This window comes from Panthera leo, chromosome D3, assembly GCF_018350215.1.
Source record: "Panthera leo isolate Ple1 chromosome D3, P.leo_Ple1_pat1.1, whole genome shotgun sequence".
NCBI classification, from domain to species: Eukaryota; Metazoa; Chordata; class Mammalia; order Carnivora; family Felidae; genus Panthera; species Panthera leo.
This window is the reverse complement of record NC_056690.1, coordinates 6,198,823-6,222,818: the sequence shown is the minus strand read 5'-3', so window position 1 is coordinate 6,222,818 and position 23,996 is coordinate 6,198,823. Positions and strand designations below refer to the sequence as shown.

At 45.1% G+C, this 23,996-nt stretch overlaps 1 protein-coding gene and 1 long non-coding RNA gene across 2 annotated transcripts; one reads left to right on the top strand and one right to left on the bottom strand.

Annotated features, from left to right (window-relative positions):
- Positions 1-3,275: 3,275 nt before the first annotated feature.
- Positions 3,276-7,341, bottom strand: LOC122203554. The gene is made up of 5 exons (XR_006195237.1): positions 7,157-7,341; positions 6,871-6,988; positions 6,344-6,511; positions 4,144-4,270; positions 3,276-3,466 (listed from the first exon to the last, which is right to left on the bottom strand). It is a non-coding gene; the product is annotated as an uncharacterized LOC122203554 (long non-coding RNA).
- A 6,409-nt stretch (positions 7,342-13,750) lies between these two features.
- On the top strand, positions 13,751-23,433 carry TMED2 (transmembrane p24 trafficking protein 2). Its single transcript, XM_042910499.1, has 4 exons — positions 13,751-14,017; positions 15,489-15,681; positions 18,730-18,837; positions 21,905-23,433. The coding sequence occupies exons 1-4, from the start codon at positions 13,838-13,840 to the stop codon at positions 22,027-22,029; spliced, it is 606 nt and encodes a 201-aa protein (XP_042766433.1). The 5' UTR covers positions 13,751-13,837; the 3' UTR covers positions 22,030-23,433.
- The last annotated feature ends 563 nt before the right edge of the window (positions 23,434-23,996 follow it).

Genomic DNA, 23,996 nt, shown 5'->3' with positions numbered 1-23,996 from the left:
TTCATTCAAACTGTGGTGTGTCTAAATAGCTCATTCTTTTTATTGCTGACCGGTATTCCACTGTATGGCCAACACCACATTTGCTCATCCATTCGCCTGTTGTTGGGCGTTTCGGCCATTTCCCGTTTTTGCCTCGTTCCAACACTGTGACTGTTCATGTGTAAGTCTTTCTGGACGTGTGGGTTCCTTTCTTTTGGGTAAACACCTAGAAGTGTGCCGTCTGGGCTCCAGGATAAGCATACGTTTAACTTCTCAAGAAACGTGCTTGGGGCGCCTGGGGGGCTCAGTCGGTTAAGCGTCCGACTCCGGCTCAGGCCACGATCTTGCGGTTCGTGGGTTCGAGCCCCGTGTTGGGCTCTGTGCTGACAGTTCAGAGCCTGGAGCCTGCTTCAGATTCTGTCCCCCTCTCTCTCTGCCCCTCCCCTGCTCATGCTCTGTTTCTGTCTCAAAAATAAACAAACTTAAAAAAAAAAAACCCAACGCATCACCTTTTCCCAAATGGTTGTGCCGTTTTACATTCCCTCCATCAGTGATGAAACAGAACAGGCTGAGCCTTTGTAATGCTACCAATATCCCTGGGGGATTCTGCGGCTCACCTGAGCTCAGAACCACTGGCTTAGAGGATGATGGATTGAGGGGGGTGCTCTTTTCCTTCAGGAGGTGACAGGAAGCGCGGAGCCTCTGGATCAGAAGTGTGCCTGGTGCGGTGGAGATAGAGGGCCGGCAAGCGGGTCGGTGGGCTTGACTGGCTCTGCCAGGGGAAATGCCTCGATAGAGACCAGAGCGGAGGGGCGGGGGCAGGGAAGGATACGCTGTATGGACTCAATTCTGAATGATGTTGGGAGCCACTGTCGGGTTTTTGAGCAGAAGCATGACATGATTTTGTAGCTTAGGAAACTGAAGCTCAGAGAGGTGAATGAACCGGCCACAGGGTCACACAGTAAGTGGCTGAGCTGAGATTCAAGCCTGGTCTGTCCACAGCCAGAGCGCGTGATTGACCTCTGTAGTCCCTTTGAGCTGTCTCTGGTATCAAATACACACATAAAAAGATGTTTGGAAGCCATTGACGTCCTGCCAAAGACCACCAGGAACACACTAGTAGCTGAGACAATTGGATTTATTCCTCATTACAGCGCGGGAGACCGGACCCCCTGCGCAACTGTGGGGGTGTCTCAGCAAGAGAACTCAGGGTGTTAGAAAGAACTGATTATAGGACTCGGGCTTTGGTTGGGTGATTCTGGGGAGAGTTAAGGATCTGGGAGTTTTGCCCTGGAGCGGTGCTGTTAGGAAGCAGGGATAATTCTAGGACTGGGGCTCTTAAATCTTATGTATGTAGGTATGTATGTATATATTTATGAGAGAGCACACAAGCGGGTGGGAGGGGCAGAGGGAGAGAATCAGTTCGACTCCACGACCCTGGGATCACGACCTGAGCCCAAACCAAGAGTCGGACACTCGACCCACTGAGCTACGCAGGTGCCCTGGGCTCTCAAATCTTATCCAGACAAAGGACAGACTAGAGCCAGGCTGAGGCTGTAACTGGTAAAGAAGCAGCCATTACTGCTATTAGCCAAGAAGGGGAGATGTTTGGTATTTCGTGGCCTGGACCATGTTCGTGTTTTGTCTTGTTTATGGTGGTTCCGAGGTGGCCTTGTCTGATGTTGATGTTCTATGAAATTGTTATTTCAACCGGAGAACACAGAGGCCAGCTGACAGGGCCAGGCCAGCTCCTGGATGTCAGGCACCGCTCTCCTCTCTCTCAAAGCCTTGACAGTTGTTTGATATTCATGGTGGAAATCGGGCTAGGGGAAAACTAGCTTTGGAACATGATCCTATCCTGAAGTCACAGCTTCTGGCTGCCTTTTTTGCCATCTCACCGAGCTGTGCCAGCCCAGCTGTTTCTGGACCATACCCTGGCAGATCGAAAACTTCCCTGTGTGCTTGTTTATTTTTTTTTAAGTTTATTTATTTATTTTGAGAGAGACAGAGAGTGTACGTGAGAGAGAGAGAGAGAGCACGAGCCGGGCAAGGGCAAAGAGAGAGGGAGAGAAAGAATCCCAAGCAGGCTCTGAGATGTCAGCAAGGAGCCTGACGTGGGGCTCGATCCCGCAAACTGTGAGATCATGACCTGAGCCGAAATCAAGAGTGGGACCCTTAACCAACGGAGCCACCCAGGCACCCCTGTTTGTTTTAAACAACTTTATTGAAATATAGTTCACGTGTCTTCAAATCCACACATTTAAAGGTACAATTCCGTGATCTTCAGTGTATTTACATGCAACCATCACCCCATCTCATTCCAGAACATTTTCATTGTTTTAAACAGAAACCGTATTAGCAGTGACTCCCTGTTTCCTCCCTACTCCGCATCACAGCCCGAGGTAACCACTAATCTACTGTCTCTATAGATTTACCTATTGTGAATATTTCACGTAACTGGAATCATATAATACCTGGTCTTTTGTGACCGGCTTCTTTCACTGAGCATAATGTCTTCAAGTTCATCTGCTTTATAGTGTGGGTCACTGCATTATTCCTTTTCATGGCTGAATCATATTCCATTGTGTGGATAGACCACCTTTGCTTATCCATTCATTAACTGAGGAACTTCGGAGGTATCTCCGCCTTCTTGTTGTGCCTGGGGTAAAAACAGTACTTTCCTCTGAAAGCCCAGATCACTTTGTAGGAATCTTTATCTCTTCACAGAACTTCTTGTTTCTGGGAGATGAACCAGACTCCAGGAGAGAGTGGGACAGAAGAGGGAAAAGGGAAAAGGGATTTATCCAGTCGGGAAGCTCGCAGCCATTGGCTAGCTTTGTCACCCAGCAGGGGCTCTGGGAGTGCAAAGATAACTTAGGGCAGAAGTCCCTGCCCTCGAGGAGCTCACAGGCCAGTGACTGGAGGGGGCACATGTATTGTTTCCCCTCCTAGGATCCACCCCATTTTTCTGGTCTTCTTCAGGGGAACCGCCCCCCCACCTCCTCCCTGGTTCCTGGGAAGGAGAAACCCAGGCCTGACCAGCCCGCGTTAGCCAACCCGTGGGCCTAGTGGTTGCCTCAGGAATGGGCAGGGACTGACTTCAGACGGTCCAGTGACATTCCATGACACTTTTCCTGGACCTCTTTTCTTTTTCCTTTTTTTTTAATGTTTATTTTTGAGAGAGAGACAGAACATGAGTGGGGAGGGGCAGAGGGAGAGAGGGAGACACAGAATCCGAAGCAGGCTCCGGGCTCCGAGCTGTCAGCCCAGAGCCCAACGCGGGGCTCGAACCCACGAACCGCGAGATCATGACCCGAGCCAAAGTCGGACGCTTAACCGACTGAGCCACCCAGGTGTTCCTCCTGGACCTCTCAGAAAAGGTAATGTTTCATTTGGTTCATTGTTCTTCCCATGTGGTTGATGCAAAACTCGGCTGGAAGCCTGAGGCTGCTGGTGGCCATCTCGCGGTGGTTTGGGGACAGCCTGCCTGAGCAAGAAGGTGACAGAAGGAAAGCAGGGCTCAGACACAGGAGACCAAACCACATCCTGGTGATGTAACCTGAGCAACTGGACCACACTGTGCCTGATTTTTTGCTACCTTTATGCTTTTCAGCTGCACGAACTCTTAATCTTTAAGAATTAGAAAAATAACGGGGGCGCCTGGGTGGCTCAGTCGGTGAAGCGTCTGATTGTCGATTTCGGCTCGGGTCATGATCTTGGGGTCATGAGATCAAGCCCTGTGGCAGACCCTGTGGTGCCAGCGCTGCCTGCTGGGGATTCTCTGTCTCCTTCTCTCTGCCCCTCCCCCGCTGTGCACACTCGAGCTCTTTCTCTCTCTCTCTCAAAATAAATAAATACGCATTAGAAAAAAGAATTAAAAATTAATCATGATAATGGTTGCACAGCTCTGTGAGTATAACTAAAACCACTGAACTGTATACTTTAAATGGGTAAGTTGTGTGGCATATAAACTATATTCGAATAATAAAAAATAACACCAGATAAGGACGATGATAGAACCGCTTGAGAATGTTATGGAAACCCAGAAAAAGAGCAGCTCACTTTGTCTGCAAAGCAGACTGCAAACAGCCTTCCTGAGTAGATGTTACTCTATATTACCGGTGAGGAAGCAAAGACACTTCCAGAAAGGAGCTGAGTACGTACCTCTTAATGAGTGACAGGGCTAAGAATTACATTTCTAGGAGCGCCTGGCTGGCTCAGTCCGTAAAGCACGTGAGTCTTGATCTTGGGGTTGTAAGTTGGACCCCCACCATGTTGGGTGTAGAGATTACTTAAAAATAAAACGTAAAAGAAAAAAAAATATATTTCTAGCCCATAAGCTGGTCTTTGAAAACACAGTCTTTCCTTAGGCACTGTCAAAATCTAAACCATGGTGCTAATTAATTGACCTAAATTATTTTAAAGCATTTATAGCATCGAGCCTGCTTATCATGAGCATCTCCAAATACACACGCGGATAATCCCTGTAGTTCTAACGCCTTTTATTTTGGATTTCCAGAGTTTGACAAAAACTTTTTCATGTTTCAAAGTGGCTTATGTGAAAAAGTTATGTAAATAAGAAGTCCAGGATGTGAACTTCAGGCATAGCTGGATCCAGGGGCTTTCTGATGGCAATAGCATCTGATATCTATTCTCTGCTCCTCAGCTTGGGATTTGCATGATGTTGATGTCACTTTCATGCAGGCTATCCACACATGGTGGCAAAGGTGGTCTCCAGGACCTCTAGGGTTAAATCTTACCAATAGCTTCAGAAAATGCAATGCATTTTCATTGCATATCATTGGCTCAGCTTGGGACACATACCTATCCCTGGACCAATCCCTGTACTTATGCTGATTGGTCAAGCTTAGAGCCAGAGGGTAGGGATAGTCTACCTGAGTGGTGCTGGATAAGATAGGAGGGAAAGGAATCCCCAGTGGACAAGTGAGGTACTCTTACAGAGGGGAGAATGGATGTTGAGCACACCTAAATAAACAAACAAACAAACAAGCAAACAAACAAATACACTGATGTTTAGTTTGGGACCAGGAAGTCAGTAGTACTCCTTCACACTGTAGAAATATAGTCATCTAATAAAGTTGATATTAAAAATGTTCTCTTTTGGGACACCCGGGTGGCTCAGTCGGTTGAGCATCCGACTTCGGCTCAGGTCATGATCTCACAGCTCGTGAGTTCAAGCCCCGTGTCGGGCTCTGTGCTGACAGCTCAGAGCCTGGAACCTGCTTCAGATTCTGTGTCTCCCTCTCTCTCTGCCCCCACCCCTGTCAGAAATAAATAAACATTAAAAAAATTAAAATGTTCTCTTTTTAATACTTCAGTTTCATTTTTATGATCTGGACTATCCTTTTCTTTTCACTTAATTTCCCAAATCTTTAAATATTGTTCTTCCTCACCCCTGGATTCTACCATCAAGAATGCCCCTCTTCTGTTTTCCTGTAGCATTTTCTATTTGGATTACCCCCTTTAGTCTCTAATTAATTACTTCCAGGTATTGTTCCCCGTGTGCAAGCAGGGCCTACCACAGGGGCCCAGGGTCATGTGACCAGGCCTTCAAATTCACTAGCAGACTCCCATTTAGACATTTCCTTTTTTTTCCTTTTTTTTCTTTGTTTCTTTCTTCCTTTCTCTCTTTTCTTTCTTCCTCCCCGTCTCTCTCCCTCCTTCCCTCCCTCACCGCCCCCCATCTATTTATCTATCTATCTCTATGCCCAACGTGGGGCTCCAACTTACAACCCCAAGATCAAGAGTCACATGCTCTACTGACTGAGCCAGCCAGGCGCCCCTAGACTTTTCATTTTTTAAAAAAAAAATTTTTTTTAATGTTTATTTATTTTTGAGACAGAGAGAGACAGAGCATGAACGGGGGAGGGGCAGAGAGAGAGGGAGACACAGAATCGGAAGCAGGCTCCAGGCTCTGAGCCATCAGCCCAGAGCCCGACGCGGGGCTCGAACTCATGGACCGCGAGATGGTGACCTGAGCTGAAGTCGGACGCTTAACCGACTGAGCCACCCAGGCTCCCCTAGACTTTTCATTTTTACAGATGTTAATTTTACATTTGGTTTATAATTCAGGACAGGAGTTTGTATCAGTCAGAAAACAGAATCCATTCTAGGTCTTTCCAATAGAAAGTTTTGGGTTTTTTTGTAAGATTTTATTTTTAAGTACTCTCTACACCAAATGCGGGGGTCGAACTCACACCCCAAGATCAACAGTTGCATGCTCTACCGACGGGCCTCTCCAATGGAAAGGTTTTAATGCTGGAAATTGGTTAGACATATGCATTAGTTATCTACTGCTGTGCACAAGGCACCCCAAAACTTAGTGGCTTAGAACAACAATCACCATTATCTTTTGTAGTTTCTGCAGATCTGGAAGTTGAGAGCAGCTTGGCTGAGCAGTTCTGATGCAGGGTCTCTCATGAATTGTAGTCAAAACACTGGCGAGGGCTGCTCTCATCCGAGGGCTTAACTGGGGCCAGAGCTGCCACTTCCAGGATGGTGTGCTTGATGGCTGTTGGGGGGGAGGCATTAGTTTTTCCCCATGTAGGTCTTTCCCAGAGCAGCTCCAGATAGCTGCCTTCCTTAGAGGAAGTGAGTCAAGAGAACAAGGTAGGGAGCGCCTGGGTGGCTCAGTCGTTTGAGCTCTAGGTTTCAGCTTAGGTTATGATCCCAGGGTCGTGGGCTCAAGCCCTGCGTCAGGCTCTGTGCTTAGCGCGGAGCCTGCGCCTGCTTAAGAGTCTCTCTCTCTCCATCTGCCCCTCTGCCCATCTCCCCCTCTGCCCCCTCCCCAGCTCTTGTGTGCACACTCTCTCTCAAAAACAAAAAAAACAAAAAACAAAAAAAAAAAAACCAAGATAGAAACTACAATACCTTTTATGACTTAACATCAGAAGTCACACATTGTCACATTTGCCACATTCTCCTAGACAGAGGTGAGTCACAAAGCCAGTTCTGCCTCCTGGTCCAGGAGAGGGGAATTAGGCTGCACCTTTTGAAGGGAGGGGGACCAAAGGGTTTGTAGATATGTTTTGAAATCGTCACAACAGGTGATGATAGGAGCCAAGCAAGGGATGGTGAGACGAGCCACAGATTAGCAACAGCAGAAAGCCGCTATTCCAGTTAGGACTGGAGGGGATGAAGGGAAGTGTGCAATTACCAGAGTCCAGGATCCAGGACCACCCAGCGGAAACGGGAACTTCCGAGGGGCTGGACACTCGAAGATACGGCGGAGTTGCTTCCCAAAGCGGAGGGAGACAGACGCTGCGGCCTCTTCCTTCCTCCACCTTCCGACCTTCTGTCAGGGTCTGCAACTGGCCCAACCTACCAGGAAGCGGACTGCAAGGGAGCCTGGGAGATGTAGTTCCTCGTGATTCGGGGGTGGGCGGAGAGGGCTGCCTGGGTCTGAGATCAAATGGGCAGAAGCCTAACACCGAGCCCCCTCCCCCGCCCTCCCGCAAGGACTGATCTGATTAAGTGGTGATATTGTGGTTATGTTTATCTTTACTTCTGATCACTCTATGAAAATTGTTCCCAACAAAGTGACATTTTAAAACTGAAAATGAAAAAAAAAAAAAATACTGATGAGAGAAAATCCCTTAGTCTCCTTTATTCTTCCCTAATTTTAAAACAGACTCCCGTGGGACCAGAAGGGAAAGGGAGTGTTCATACCCAGACAGCAGAAAGCTGAGCTAGCCTTTCTGTGGAAACAGCCTTTTGTTATTCTGTTTAGAACTTGCCAGCTTTTGAGAACTGATGGGTGCAACTGTTCAATTTCTAATCTGGTTTCCTAGTCCCTCGCTCAACAAGCTTCTGATTCCAACAGAAAGGATTTACTTTGTCTGTTCTAGGTATATACCCCAGAGAATTGAAAACGTATGTCCATACACAAATGTGTGTGTGAACATTCATAGCAGCATTATTCCCAATAGTCAAAAAGTGGAAACTCAAATGTCCATCAAATGGCAAACAACGTGTGGCCCGTCTACACAATGCAGTATTATTCAGCCACAGAAAGGAATGAAGTACCACGTGGAAGAAACTTGAAAACATGGTGCTAAGTAAGAGAAGCTGGCCACAAAAGGCCACGGATTGTACGATTTCATCTCAGATCCACAGAGACAGAAAATAGATGAGTGGTTGCCAGGAGGGCTGGGGGAAATGGGAAATGGGGAGTGACAGCTAATGGGTACAAGGTTTCTTTTAGGGGTGATGAAATGTTTTGGAATTGGACAGAGGTGATAGTTGAACGACTCTGAATATGCTAACAACCACTGGACCGTACACATTAAAAGGGTGATTTCACGGGACGCCTGGGTGGTTCAGTTGGTTGAGCGTCCGACTTTGGCTCAGGTCATGATCTCACGGTTCGTGGGTTCGAGCCCCGCGTCGGGCTCTGTGCTGACAGCTCAGAGCCTGGAGCCTGCCTCGGATTCTGTGTCTCCCTCTCTCTGTCCCTCCCCCATTCGCACTCTGTCTCTGTCTCTCTCAAAAATAAATAAACATTAAAAAAAAAAAAAAAAAGGTGATTTTGCTCTTTTTCCTCCCTGGCTGCTTGGAGCTCAGCCACCACCGTGAACGACACAATAACTATCCGGACCGGAAAGTTCATGACTGACTGACTACTTTACGGAAACAAATGGTCATCGATGTTCTACACCCTGGAAAGCAACAGTACCTAAGAAATTCAAGAAAAACTAGCCAAAATGTACAAGACCACAACAGATGTTATCTTTGTATTTGGATTCAGAACGAATTTTGGCAGTGTTGTTGCAGGATCATTGAGAGAGGCAGTCAAGAGAGAATTATTGAGACGTGTTCCGGGGCAACTTAGTAAGTTTATTTAAGCAGCACGGCGACAGGACCCTTGGGCAGAGAAATCTGCACTCTGGCTGTATGAAGCTGGTGGTTATATGCTTAGTGCTGAAGGGGGAGGGGGCGTGCAGGGAGTAGTAGGTCACAAATGTCTTCTTTGAATGTCTACTCGTAAAACTACTTTTGCAAGATTTCTCTGGTGCTTATCATTCAGATAAGTATGAACTATCAATGAGATGCACAGGCAGTCATGAGACCCTTTAAGTATGTAGCAAGCAGCTCTTACCTGATGCTTATCAAAACCGTGCAGGCTATATAGGTCACACTTCTGGGCTAAAGGTGAACATTTTTCTGCTTCTGTCCCTCATCAGTGGCAAGACAACTGGCTTTGGCATGATTTATGATTCCTTAGGGTATGTAAAGATACATGAACCCAAACATAGACTTGCAAGACCTGGCCTGTTGGGAGAACAAAAAGACCTCAAGAAAACAGCGAAAAGAATGCAAGAACGGAACGAAGAAAGTCAGGGGCACTGCAAAAGCTAATGCTGGGGCTGGTGAACAGCGGGCTGGAGATTGGGCAACAGAAGGAGTAAAGATTACGGGACGCCCGGGTGGCTCAGTCGGTTGAGCGTCCGACTTCCGCACAGGTCGTGATCGCTTGGTTCACGGCTCATGGGTTCGATCCCCATGTCAGGCTCTGTGCTGACAGCTCGGAGCCTGGAGCCTGCTTCGGATTCTGGGTTTCTATCTCTCTCTCTGCTCCTCCCCCGATCATGCTCACTCGCTTGCTCTTTCTCAAAAATACACATTAAAAAATTAAAAGAAAAAAAAAAAAGGAGTAAAGATTCTGCAGTGATTTTATCTGTGGTGATTGTGCAGATTTTTCATGGGAGGGTTAATAAACTAAGAGCTTCTATGTGGGAAAAAAAGAGAGTGATTTCATGGCATGAATTATATCTCTATTCCTTAGTAAAGCTGGAAAGAAGGGGGGAAGGAGGAAGGAAGGAAGGAAGGAAGGAAGGAAGGAAGGAAGGAGGGAAGGAAGGAAGGAAGGAAGGAAAGGAAGGAAGGGAGGAAGGGAGGACAGGACCCATTTTTTGTTGCACCTCACTGATTACTGATAACCCCCTGGTAGGTTCTGGGCCAGACCTGAGTTGAGAGATTCATTCGTCATTCATCATATATTACTAGGTGCCGGCTATGAGCCATCTGTTTGTTGTGTTGAATGCGTTCACACACACCATGGCACGCAAGCACCTGCCGGTCTGTGCTGAGGACCATAAAAGTGTACATTTACAGTGGGTGGGCCTGGCAAGTCCTGAGAGCCTGTCTTCAGATCCCGAAGTAATGTCAAAAGACACTTGATGACTAATTTATGGCTATGCCACTGAAAAGAAAACCCTCTACAAAGAAGGAACTATGCCAAGTAGTTGATAAGTGATTAGTTTATGGTCCTGTGATTGGAGTTACTTTTGTCTCTTTTCTGATTCTTAGATAGCACAGTTAATTACGTTTCTAATACAAAAAAAATAAATTCACAGATGACTTCTGGCTGCATTTTTGGTTTGGCCACCACTGTGTCTTCAAACACTGGAGCCAAGTGTATTTAGATACAGCATCTATGCTCCGATTTGCCACACTCCTCCCTACTCCCTATTGCCTTAAGCTGGGGTGCCTTCACTCATTCATGTAAACTGCCTGATCCCTGAAGGCATTTGAATTTGGGTCCCCTGATTTACTTTATAAAATCCAACAATATATAATTCAGGGTGGTCCACCAAGATGATAAATGTCCACATTTTAAGTCCCTGGTAAGTGGAGTTAGAATATTTCATCAGTTTGAAAGTGAAAATTCATGTATTTAATTTCTAGATAAAAACAGAATTGTTCTTGGCACTTTTCTATACAGTTGGGTTGCTTGGGAAGTCAAAAAACCTGTTTCAGTGTAATTAATTAAAAAAATTTTTTTTAACGTTTATTTTTTTTTGGAGAGAGATATACAGTGTGGGGGGGTGGAGGGGCGGAGAGAGAGGGAGACGCAGAATCTGAAACGGGCTCTAGGCTCTGAGCTGTCAGCACAGAGCCTGACACGGGGCTCGAACTCAGGAACGGTGAGATCATGGCCTGAGTCGAAGTCGGTTGCTTAACCGACTGAGACATCCAGGCGCCCAGTTTAATTCATTTTAATAGGGAACTACTGTAGTTATTATAAGCAGGAAGAACTTCAATACAGAGAAAGAGAGGCATATAAGTGGGTTAGTGAGGCTGGAGGGAACAGGCTCTGGGCTCCCAGAATAACACAACAGAACTGACCTGCCAGCACAAGCAGGGCCTGTGACACAGTCCGGAGAGCGGGGAGTCAGGGGACATCACTAGAGCTCTTGAGTTCAGTCAAGGAAGCCCTGCACCTGTTTTTTGACACCTGAAGCGGGGAAACTGGATACTGGGCCACTACTGCCCCCTATTGCCTGATGGTCTTTCAAGAAATAATCCCGAAAAAGAAAAAGAAAAAAATCCCTCAAATTTGCACAGCACCTTCACATACGGGATGCCATCTGATCCTCTTAATAACTTCACTAGATGAGCAAGGCGCGTGGTGGACGTGGTGTCCTCCCCCTTTTACAAGCGAGGAAACTGAAGCTCAAAGCTGATGGGACATAATGAAGGTCACACAGCTATGTGCAAAACTGGAGTAAGCAGCCAGGTCTCCCCAGCGCCAGGTCAGGTCAGCACACTCCACCTAGTGTCATGAATGGGGTCTTTTGTGGCCCCGGGATAGGCTCTGCGAGCACAGCATACACGTGCCAAGACTGTGCCTCGGGAGTGCCGCGGACTGGCAAATAACCGTAGCCTGGTCGCACAAATCTGCATCGCCAACACAGAAGACAGGGCTGCTATGTGGCAGAGGTTAGGTCTAGGGACATTCGACAGAAGAAAAAAGGTGACATTTGGGTTGGGTTTTGAGGGATGAGTAGAAGTGTATCTGGCAGCAAAGTGCAGAAAATTGTCCTAGCAGTTTGCAAGAGCTGAGGGGGCGTGATGTGGCAGGAACACTTTGGGAAGCTGACAGAATTCCAAGTTTGGAGGATTGAACCAGGTAAAAAATATTTTTGTGGTTGAAGTATTATATGCATACAGTAAATTAAGGTGCAGCCGTCTTTTCTTATTATTATTAAACATTTTTTTTAACATTTATTTTTGAAAGACAACATGAGTGGGGAAGGGGCAGAGAGAGAGGGAGACACAGAATCTGAAGCAGGTTCCAGGCTCTGAGCTGTCAGCATAGAGCCCAACACGGGGCTCGAACTCAGGAACCGTGAGATCATGACACGAGCTGAAGTTGGACGCTCAACTGACTGAGCCACCCAGGCATCCCTATTATTATTATTTTTAATGTTTATTTACCTTTGAGAGAGACAGAGACAGACAGACAGAACACGAGCAGGGGAGGGGCAGAGAGAAGGAGACACAATCTCAAGCAGGCTCCAAGATCTGAGCTGTCAGCACAGAACCTGAGGCAGGGCTCGAACTCATGAACTGTGAGATCATGGCCTGAGCCAAAGTCAGATGCTTAACCAACTGAGCCACTCAGGCGCCCCAAGGTGTATTAGTCTTAAGTATAAAAATACTATGTGAACATATAAAAACTTTCCCAAATCCCAGGAAGTTCCCTTGTGCCCCTTCCCAGTCTACACCCATCTCCATCCTTTCTGGTAGGTTTCTGTGGGATTAGGGTGTTTCCCAAGCGGTAAGTGCTTTCCCTGCTTAATTCCGTTGGCTAAGTAACCAGACGGTATTTGATGGCAGGCAGGTAATTCATTCATTGGCCAGAGAACGGAGAAGGGGAGCTCGAGCTCTGAAGGCACCTTCTCGCAATTAGGACTCAAGGCAAGGGTTTCTGGGGTTAGGGTAGAAGGGGCTGGTATGCAAGTCGACGTGGGTTTTTTTTGGGAAAAGGGGGAGGAGGCTTCTTCGAATCAGAGAGTATCATTTCTTCCCTTAAATGGGAGCGGTCGCACGTGTCAGTGCGATGGTCGGTGTGTTTTTTGTTTTAACCATTAGATGGTAGGGCACCTGGCTGGTTCAGTCCAAAGAACGTGCCACTCTTGATCTCTGGGTTGTGAGTTCAAGCCCCATGTTGGGTGCATAGTTTACCTAAAAAATAAAATCTGGGGCACCTGGGTGGCTCAGTCGGTTAAGCGTGGGACTTCGGCTCACGTCATGATCTCGCGGTCGTGAGGTTGAGCTCCACATTGGGCTCTGTGCTGACAGCTTAGAGCCTGGAGCCTGCTTCGGATGCTGTGTCTCCCTCCCCCCCCCGCCCCACCCCGCCCCCCCAGCCCCCCGCGCCCCTTCCCTGCCCATGCTGTCTCTCTCAAAAACAAAAAATAAACATTAAAAAAAGTTAAAAAAATAAAATCTTAAACAACAGCAAAACAATTAGATGGAAATGATCCCGACGTCATCTAGGGGGTTAACGGTCATCTGAACTGGATCAAACTGGTGGAAAACTGGGGACTCGTTTGGAGTCTGTTGGCGAGTCCCTGGTGGCAAGGGGAAGGCAACAGAGAATCTCGAAGCCCTTGGCGTCAGCCCCCGTCTCCCTTTACTTCTTACTTCTGTTGCTGCCTCCAAAGTTTTCGCCATCTCTTTAGACAATCTTAGGGCGTCGCACTGGGCGCGGGAGGTTTCTTGATACTGTCGCTTTCTGGCGTGGTCCACGTGAAACTTAGCCTGCGCGCGAAAGGGATGATGGTGGGGACAACGATGTTTGGCCTTTCAGAGCCACCATCCAGGCTCGGGGTGCGCGGAGCCGCCTTGTCCCTCTGCGGCCGCCGTGCGCCCGTTACGTGGCAGCTGCCGGCGCCCGCCAATCCACGGCGCCCGCATCAGCCCCCTCGGGTGGCGCAGCCGGAAGGGGCGGAGCAGAGGCGGCGGCGGCTGAGGAGGCAGCGGTGGCGGCGGCGGCGGCGGCGGCTCTGGAGGCCGCGGTCTCGGTCCTGGCTTCGGCCCCAGCCCCACCATGGTGACGCTCGCCGAGCTGCTGGTGCTCCTGGCCGCTCTTCTGGCCACGGCTTCGGGCTACTTCGTCAGCATCGACGCGCATGCCGAGGAGTGCTTCTTCGAGCGGGTCACCTCGGGCACCAAGATGGGCCTCATCTTCGAGGTGGCCGAGGGCGGCTTCCTGGACATCGACGTGGAGGTGCGGGCGCGCTGCCCGCGGCCGAGGCGGGGTCGCGCGGCGGTTCGGGGTTTGGAGGCTCTGGGGCCCGCGCTGGGTCTGCGGGGGCGCGGGGCGTGGAGGCCGCTGTCCGAGCGCTGGGAGGGGCCCGGGCCGCCGTCTGGCCTCCGCCCGGGCGACCCCCTCACGGCCCTTTCCCCCGCGGCCCGCCGGGATTCCGTGCCCCGGGATGCCCCGCGGATACGGAGCCGTTGCTTAGTTGCTTTGCGTTCTCAGTTTGGACGGCGGGTTCCCCGTGGAACCTGTCGCTGAGCTTCGTCGACCCGGCGCCGCGTGTCAGCTCCGGGCCCAGGCGACGCTTAACGTGTCGCGGCTAGCCGAGGGCCGGTCTCGTTGGGTCTGCAGCTGCATTCCGTCGTGTTACGGATGAGTGTTGGAGAAAGTAAAGCGAATGCCACTGACGGAGGCTAGGCAGACGTTTGCGTTGTGCATGTCTTTATTTTTCGTAGAAACAGCTTCAGTGTTTAACCTCTTTTCATGCAGACTTCCAGATACCTCCTTCTGCCGTCTCTGGCTAGGGGAAAGCCGGAGCTGGGTCATTCATTTTAGGCGTGATGATTACAGATAAAGTATCTGGAGAAAACAGGAAATTATTTTAGGAAACTAGCGTCCCCGAATTTCCTCCTATACCCCCCCCCCCCTTTTTTTTTTATAACCAAAAGAGTGTTTCGCGTTTTATTTACTTATTTATTTAGGAAACCAGATGTAAGTAATACTTAAGTTCACTGTTAGCATGATTAATTGGGTTCTAGGATTTTCCATTTGGCAGTGAACAGCAGAGTTGGGCACAAACGACACAGTAAGAGTGAAGCCCAAAAATAAGGGGATAGTGGAAGGAGTGACTGATAAAATTAGTTAAGACGTTAAGGGCCAGTTATTCCAGTCTCCAGATTTTGCACGCTCTCTACGAGGAACTAGGGTGACCAAAGCCTAACCGCTGATGTGTAGCAGATGGATGAGAACACGGGTCCCTTAATTTCCAGTCTAGTCGTTTTCTGAAGCCTTCTGGCATCTCAGATAAAGCAGGTTCCTACACTGGTTTGCAGCAATCATTTAGGGAAACCTAGAAATGTAGCTTGCTCAGATTTTTTAGTTTTAAAGATCCTTTTTCACGTTTTGGTGTTAGTGGTTGAGTTTGCACGTGTGTTGCTGATACAGGCCAGTTGGAGACGACGTGTACGGTGCTTTTCTGTTTCTGAGGAGTTGATGTTTAGGTTGGACAGACGAAACGTACGTACTCAGAATCGAAAGGTGCTTTGGGGAGCCATCGAGTCCAGCTTTGTTTCATGAGTGCGAGACCGCAGCCCAAAGACGTTACTGTCACTAAGTGAAAGTTAAATTTTCTTAGCGAATATCCTACTGCCGACGACACCGCTTACGGAGAAGTATGGTTTTAAATCTTCTGTGATGTGCATTTCTTTCCTGCCTCCAGATTACAGGGCCTGATAATAAAGGAATTTATAAAGGAGACCGAGAGTCCAGTGGGAAATACACATTTGCTGCTCACATGGATGGAACATACAAGTTTTGTTTCAGCAATAGGATGTCTACTATGACTCCCAAAATAGTGATGTTCACCATTGATATTGGGGAGGCCCCCAAAGGACAAGACATGGAGACAGAAGGTGAGATGAACATTCAGAAGACTTCTATCACGTTCTAAGAATTAACATTGTGTACGTTTTTATTCATCTGAATGGAGCGTTTATTTTGATTTCTTATTCGAGGCTCATTCACCGTCTTTAAAACCAAAAGCTTTTGTGATACATACTTTTTATTTCTCCAGGACTCCTACTTAACAAAAATAATTTTCTGGAATTTCATATTTCAGTTCTTTACCACGGTCTCTTGCAACTTTTCTTAGTCATTCTGTGCTTTTGTAAGCATGTAGGTTATGTGTGCTTTAGGTGGTTGTGTGGATTTGCTAATCCTGGTATATACATTGTTGTTTATTGTTCATTTATACATGACTGGTTTGGTTAAATTTTGTCGTTTTATTTTTGTGTGTGTTTATATTTTACGCTTTTCTTTAGGTGGTGGAGATACCTGGGATGGTAGGTAGATTGTCTTTTGACAGCATCCTGTCTTTTTGCGTTTTTGTTTGCCGCTAATTTCTGCTTTCCTTCATTCTAACCCGTTTGTTCGCACGAGAGTGTTTTTTCTCTTAATTACAAAACCCCTACAACTAATTAGAGTTTTAGACTGATTGTTTTCTGTGGTTTTTACTTGGATGATGGGAGGTATAGGTTAGGTCATTTTAAATTAATGGCATTGGAAATACAGGGATTGACATTTTAGTAGTAACATCATAGTTTGTTTCTTTTAGATGAATGTTGAGGGTGAAAAGATTCAATTGTAACTGGAGGAGTAAAAGTCTTAAACATAGCTAATGGCAAATGGTGCTGTTGACTTTTAGGGAGTACTCCGTTGGCTTGTTTTTACCATTATTATAGTTTTCTAACTTGAAATTTGGTTGGACGTGAATTCCAGTTCTAGAAGCTGTGTCTAGATACGGTGAGAAAGGCTCTTTCAGCCATATGTTGCAGTTAGATTGATCTATATTTCTCTACTGACCAGCAACAAACCCTGAATTGAGTCTTTTGGAGGAATTGGTTACCAAGAACCAGCACATTTGGATTTTTGGAGGGGAGGGGGCACGGCGTACATCAGGATTTGTGGAAACTAGCAGTGCAACACATTTCATAGTGTTAACGCGATAATATTTGTTTTAGATATTAAGCAGTTTGTAGGGTACTTACATCATAAAGAAGTTATTTGTTGGGGCGCCTGGGTGGCTCAGTTAAGTGTCTAACTTCAGCTCAGGTCAAGATCTCACGGTTTGTGAGTTCGAGCCCCATGTCAGGTTCTGTGCTGACAGCTCAGAGCCTGGAGCCTGCTTCAGATTCTCTCTCTCTCTCTCTCTCTCTCTCTCTCTCTCTCTCTCTCTCTCTGTCTCTCTCTCTCTCTCCACCTCTCCCTCTCTCCCCCCCTCCCCCCTCCCATGCTCATGCTCTCTCCCCCCCCCCCTTATGCTCATGCTCTCGCTCTCTCTCTCTCCCTCTCTCCCTCTTATGCTCATGTTCTCTCTTTCTCAAAAATAAATAAACATTAAAAAAATAAAGTATTTGTTAGGTTTTGAAATCTGTAGAATTTAGAGAATCCTACTACTTAGTAATTCTTGTGCTTGCTTTTCGGGGCCACTTACGGCGTGGAACTTGGCTAACTCAAGGAGAATTAGGAGTTTTGAAGGGGTTTGTGCTTGTTCATTTTCTGGAAATTGGTCCTTTCTAAATTTAGAAAATATTGGTTGAGGAATGTGAGTATTAAATTATTCTTAAATAATCCTTTAACATAATATTTAAAATCCTTGCTTTTGTTAATGTTGACGAATGGAAGCTGTGAAATCAAACCTTACTCTAAAGGAGTGGTCCTCAGGCAAGGGACAGTTTTTGCCCCCCAAGGGAACATTTGGCAATATCTGGAGACTTTTTTTTTTTTTTTAAGTAGGCTCCATGCCCAGCGTGGGGCTTGAATTCCCTACTCTGAGACCAAGAATCGCATGCTCTACCAACTGAGCCAGCCAGGTGTCCCTATCTGGAGGCATTTTTGATTCTCATGGCTGGATGGAAGATCCTACAGTGCACTGGACAGGCCCCCACAACAAAGAATTTTCTGCTCCAAAATGTCAACAGTGCCATTCCTGAGAAGCCCTGCTCCTAAGGTCACATCACGCTTGGGGCTTTCGAAGTGAAGCTAGAGAGGGATGATTAGAGATTCCAACCTAACTACCTTCATATGGGAGGGGCCCTCCAGTGGGAATTTTCTCTTGTGGTATATACTTTTTTCCTAACTGTTTTGTTCATTGTCACAATGTTCCTAAAACATTGTTTTCTAGCAATATCTAGAAGCATACACTTATTCTTCAGAACTGTCCGTTCACCTTGTATTCATTTTTGGCTAAAAAGAATACCTGATTTTAAACCTTGTGCAGTTGTGAGCTTGTTTTTTCACTTACAATGCCTGGCATTCCCCACTGTAGTGAAATTACTGCTTTGAGTTTCGTAGAAGAATGTTTGAGTTTTGGTGTGAATTTTTTCAAGAGTGTTTTCAGGTTTTTCTACACTCAGCTTCATTGAGATTAAAAGTCTGTTTTGGTGCTGCTTTTAAATTAACATTAGAGTTATATGATTCTAATGCTATTGCTCTTAACATTAGAGTTATATGATTCTAAGGCATAGATTTTTATTTTAGTTTAAATATTGTTATTTATAGGATTATTAGGAATTTTGTTTGTTTTATATTTTGTTCTCCACCCCCCCCCCCCGCCCCGTCTTTCTTTTTTTTTTTTTTTTCCCTTCAGTTAGCAGTCAGTATAGTGAACTTAGCAACAATTCATTAGAGGAGATTTCTTAGGGTTAACTGTTCTCCCTTAGTTAGTAAGTATTACATAGTGTTTCCCACCCTGAAAGAGGTTTCTGTACTGGGAATGAACTTTAAAAAATGCTTTGAGAATTAAATGGTCATCAGTAGTCCAAAGTGATGTCTGAGCCATTTCTAAACACCTTCTTTTACATGGCTTCTCTAAGGAATATTTTGAGGACTATTGCTTTAAAAGTATTTTTCAAAAGGAGATTGCCAAATATGTGCCAATCTGTTTTCAAATTTTTCTGTAGCTCACCAGAACAAGCTAGAAGAAATGATTAATGAGCTGGCAGTGGCAATGACAGCTGTGAAACACGAACAGGAGTACATGGAAGTCCGGGAGAGGATACACAGAGCGAGTAAGTTAATGCCGTCACTTTGCAGCAGTGTGGTGGCCATGAAATGGTGAAGGTGTATTTCTCAACAGCTTGTTTATATTTTCCTCGTGTGAATGTTTTACAAACATTATCTTACTAAAGCCTTGATTTAAAAAAAGCACCTATTCAAAGGTATCTTTTGAGTACATGTTTGTAGAGTTTTGTATTGGACTAGTTTATTATTGGGACACTAAATCTAAAGTGAAAAATGCTGCGAAGATTTAGCACGAGCTTTTAAGAGTTTTAAAAAATCTATGGTCAGCTAAGGAATATTCAGTGATAGTTTTCCTAAAGCAGAAAAGAAAAGTGTGAAATGGTTGGTTTTTAATCACATATTTTGAAATTTCTGTGCCAATGTTATTATTATATGCTAAAGGTTAGCTTTTTCCCTAACATGGAACGTTTAATTTAGATAAAATAGCACTAAAATGTGAATCTAGGCAGCCACCAGGTGAAGCTCAGCTTGGGTTCTTAAATTTGTAAACTGGGGACGGGGAGTATATTTGTCTATGGAAGCAGTGATGGCTGGAAGGAACCCTATGTTTAGTCGCAAAAGCCCATGATGTAGCCTTAAGCACTATGCTGTGCTTTTGCATGTAAAATTAAGAGGTACCATATTGACACACAGACCAGATACCATATCTTAGATCCAGGTCCACATCTATGGTTCGGTGTTTTTTCATCCTCCAAATAGTTCTTGGGGGTAGATTGCACGGGAGCAAGCTTGTCTGTGAATGCAAAGTGCTTTATGTCAGGAATCTGTTCAAGGTTGGGGTAGGGAGTGGAGAGAAGAGTGACTCTAAGAGATAGTGGGCACAGGCTGAACCTCTTGAAGGTGTGGTTTGTGTTCCCCCTTCCCTCTTACATCTCTCCTTGCCACATATGGAAATGAGCCTTCGGGACCTAGAGCACACACTTTGCCCTTGTATGGGAGAGTGATGAAAAACCGCAACGGGCTGGAAAAGTGAGAGCCCCTGTTCTCGCTGATATGGAGCCCGTGTTTTCGCTGATACGGATTGGGGCGTGAGGTGGGCCAAGGCTTGTGTACATGCACCCCTGCCTCTTCCACCATGATTCCTTCTCTTTGCCTCCACTCATAATCTGTTCCTCTGGGATCACCACCTTTTCGCCCTCACCAGGCAGGGACCTATTTGTTGAGTACCTTGCTGACCACCAGGGGCCAGCCCATTCTGGGATGAGAAGGACACTGAGCAGAGTCTGAGGTCCAAGAGCTTTCATTGCTTTTTGTTTTAACCAGTTCAGACCTGATGGCTTCAAGGTTATGGGAAGTTCTTGGGAACACGGCAGCCAGAGGGAGCACCTGTCTTCTGGTCTGTAGAAGACATCCAGCCTTACTCTTTCACACCTTATTTGCGCGGAGATGCTCCTGTGTTTGACAAATATAATTTTAGGCATTCTGTTTATTTTTGCAAATCAAATAGTTCCCATGATGTTGTTTGGTTTTTGTACATCTCTCTGTAGCACTTGCTCCTTAGAAATGAATGTAATGAGACTTTTTTTTTTTCCCCCTACTGCAGTGTTGTGATAATAACATCTTCTAGGTCTGGCAGATGTGTGAGTAGTGTGAGGACAGTGGCTTATATACACACTTTTCTAAGCGAAGTGAAGGGAGAAATACTTCTCTTTACATGATTGGTTAATATTTTGAAGTGTTGACTCAGCCATTCCCCTTTCAGACACAAATCTTGAAAAGCTAGTCATTCACAGGTATGCTAGATACTGGTTACTAAGTCTTCAGCAGAAGTAAACTTCATGCCCTGGTTAGTACTAAAATTTTAGCTTGGGTGATCGTTTAGAGTTCTAGTTAATAATGTTTTTGGGTGTGTGTCTTTTTTTACTCTTGGGGGAAAAAAGCCACACTTTTTAGTAGCTAAGTTATCTTTTTGGGAACTTGTCCATTGCTTTTCACTTCTTTTTGAGGGATTGTCAGTCCACTAGCTTTTTTTTTTTTTTTAATTTTTTTTTTTTTAACGTTTATTTATTTTGGGGACAGAGAGAGACAGAGCATGAACGGGGGAGGGGCAGAGAGAGAGGGAGACACAGAATCGGAAGCAGGCTCCAGGCTCTGAGCCATCAGCCCAGAGCCCGACGCGGGGCTCGAACTCACGGACCGCGAGATCGTGACCTGAGCTGAAGTCGGACATCCAACCGACTGAGCCACCCAGGCGCCCCCCACTAGCTATTTTAATTTTAGTCAGTGTCTTACAAATGATACACATATATCTAAAAATATGCACTCGGCTGACTTATACCGTTACTGTCTTGCTAATTATAATTGTTTTTAGTATTGGCCATTTGTAGACAAATCAGAAACTGCCTAGTAATTAAAAACAATTAGGGCTGTAGAATTTGATGGAAAATGTGAAAGAATGTGACATAGATGGAGCTTCAGAATAAATTAGTAAAGAGTGGTCATGGCTGTTACTTCAAGGATGAGATCCTTAGCTTAAGAGTGGGGTAAATCGTGGAACTGGTTCCAGGTCGGTAGTAACCGCTAGTGGTGGTCCGTGAGACTGAGAACCTCCTGCATCTGGAGCAGGTGCCAGGTGCATCATCGATGCTCAATATTTGTTAAATACGTGTTTAAGGAGAAAGTCACTTTGACACATTTTGACTTGGTGGGTAGTGCTTTTTGGGTAACTGTATGATCTTGAAATCATCTCTTAGTTTTTTTTAAGTCCGTTTTCTGATTCAGCAAAAAGGATTATAATGTAGGAATATTTTAATGGGAGGGAGAAAGAAGGTTGTATTGGGTTTTAACCCTAGAGGTTAAAGTCACTTTTCCCCCCCTGTTCCCCATAGATAAGCGGAACAGGCTTGACCATACCCCATGAATCCTTAAGGTCCCATTTAAATCTAAAATTTTCTGCTTCTAAGTTTGTTGAGTTGCTTGGGGACAAAAGACAAAAATAGAGTACTCTGAATGGTGTGCAAAATATTCCTTCCCTAAAGACTAGGATGATTTATGATGCTTATGCTTTTTTTTTTTTTTTGGTGTTAAATTTTGTTTGTTTGTTTGTCCTCACAGTCAACGACAACACAAACAGCAGAGTGGTCCTTTGGTCCTTCTTTGAAGCTCTTGTTCTAGTTGCCATGACATTGGGACAGATCTACTACCTGAAGAGATTTTTTGAAGTCCGGAGGGTTGTTTAAAAAGCCTTTTCCTGATGATCTCAAAATCATAATTCACTGTTTACCAAACATCTTGGTCATAATAATGTCATTAGTTTCTACATTTTTATTTTCAGAACTGTACATTCACAGCTTATGTTTCTTTGTGATTAATAGATATTGGAGGAAAACACCTTTTTAGGAAAGTTATAGTGAAAATTTGACACTTGATTGGCATAATTTCTTATTTGAATTCTGCCTCCATTATATAGGCCTTTCAGAACTCAAACACTGTAAGTGAAATTCAGGCATATAGTCCCTGTTATATCTATTTTCCTTTTGTTTTCATGATAAAATGCAGTTTGTTCAGACAAGTACTTTACGGATAGTACTTCACTAAAATGACTTTGGATCCCTTACCTGCAGTTCAAGTCATTAAAGATTCATTTTGTTGAGTCCTTAGGAGAAACAAGTCTGAATCTTGACATTTTCCACTCAGCCTGTTGGCAGCGCTCTGACTGGAGTGTCACCAGGTTGTTACTTTTATACCTGTCTGTCTTGTTTTTGCTTTGAAGATAAGACTTCCCCGACAACGTGTTCCCCCCCTAAATTTGTATTTTGAACCTAGGACTCAATCACCTCCAATTAGGTTGATGACACAAGCAGCTAATAACCATTTTTGGTTTCTGCCTAACCTTGTAAGAAGTCTCTCCTAAAGCCAGTTCTCTGGGTGTTGCAGCAAATGGTAGCTCTTTTCTTTCTGTGCTGGCACACCCACTTTCTCCACTCTTGGCATGTAGGAAGTGTGCATTCATGCAATTGGAAACATCTGGATTTTTGATGCCAAAGGGTTAAAGCCTCTTGGATTTCATTGCAGTGATATACAGCCACTATTTTATTTTTGATCAGTGGCATTTTGGCCACTGTTTAATTAGGGTACTGAACATCACTGTCAGTACTAGGATTTTGTTTTTGTTTTTCTTGGGTCTCTATTTTTTGGCACATGTGAATTTTGTTTTGTATAAAATGACATGACTTTCTCTTGGTCTCTGATGATGGGTTTAAAATTAAAGGCGCATCTGGTTGTGGTGTGGGGGTGATCCAGGATTATGTTGTGACTGATGTATGTTAGTTACTTGTACATTTTTTTTGGATCTTTGCAAGGGGAAAACTACAAGTAACGAGTTTTATATAATTAATTTAAATTTGTTACAGGTTTTCATGTTCAGGATAAACAATTTTTCGACCTTGGGTGAAAATACTGCAACAGTTTTAGGGTGACTGTATTTTACCTTAAGACAGCTGTTGCAACTCCAATTTTTTATTTTTTTTTTTTTGGGTGTGTGTGAAAACACTTCAAAATTGAATTAAAAGATGTACATTTAAAATTGGTTGTGTATCTAATCTGCCCCAGGTTCAGTAAATAAACAATTCTTTTTAAAAACAGTCTTAGTATTCTGTTTCATATTAATGCTTAAATAACATTTGTTAAAGTACCAGCTTTCTATTCTTATCACAAATGACGCACGTTCATGTTTTCTGAGTTATCATGCCTGATAAATGTCTGTCACTTTTTTTTAATGTTTGTTTATTTAATTTGAGAGAGCTCTGGTGATTACACAAGTGAATGGGGGAGGGACAGAGAGAGAGCGGGGGGAGAGAGAATCCCAAGCAGGCTCCACGCTGTCAGCGACAACCCGACGTGGGGCTTGAACTCATGAACAACCATGTGAGATCGTGACCTGAGTCGAAATCAGGAGTTGGATGCTTAACCACCTGAGCCACCCAGGCACCCCAAATTGTCACTTCTTAGGTTTATAAACTTGAGGATCATAAGTAGGAACCCAATATTAGCTTTCTTTGTGTGGTTTCTTTGATGATTCATTGTAAACATCAAGTATTTTTTCATTTGGAGAAAATTGAGGTTTTTTTTCACTCAAGTATGTGGTTTATGCATGTGGGAAATAAATTTAGGAAGGATTAAGTGATTTGTGCAAGGCCCTCATTGG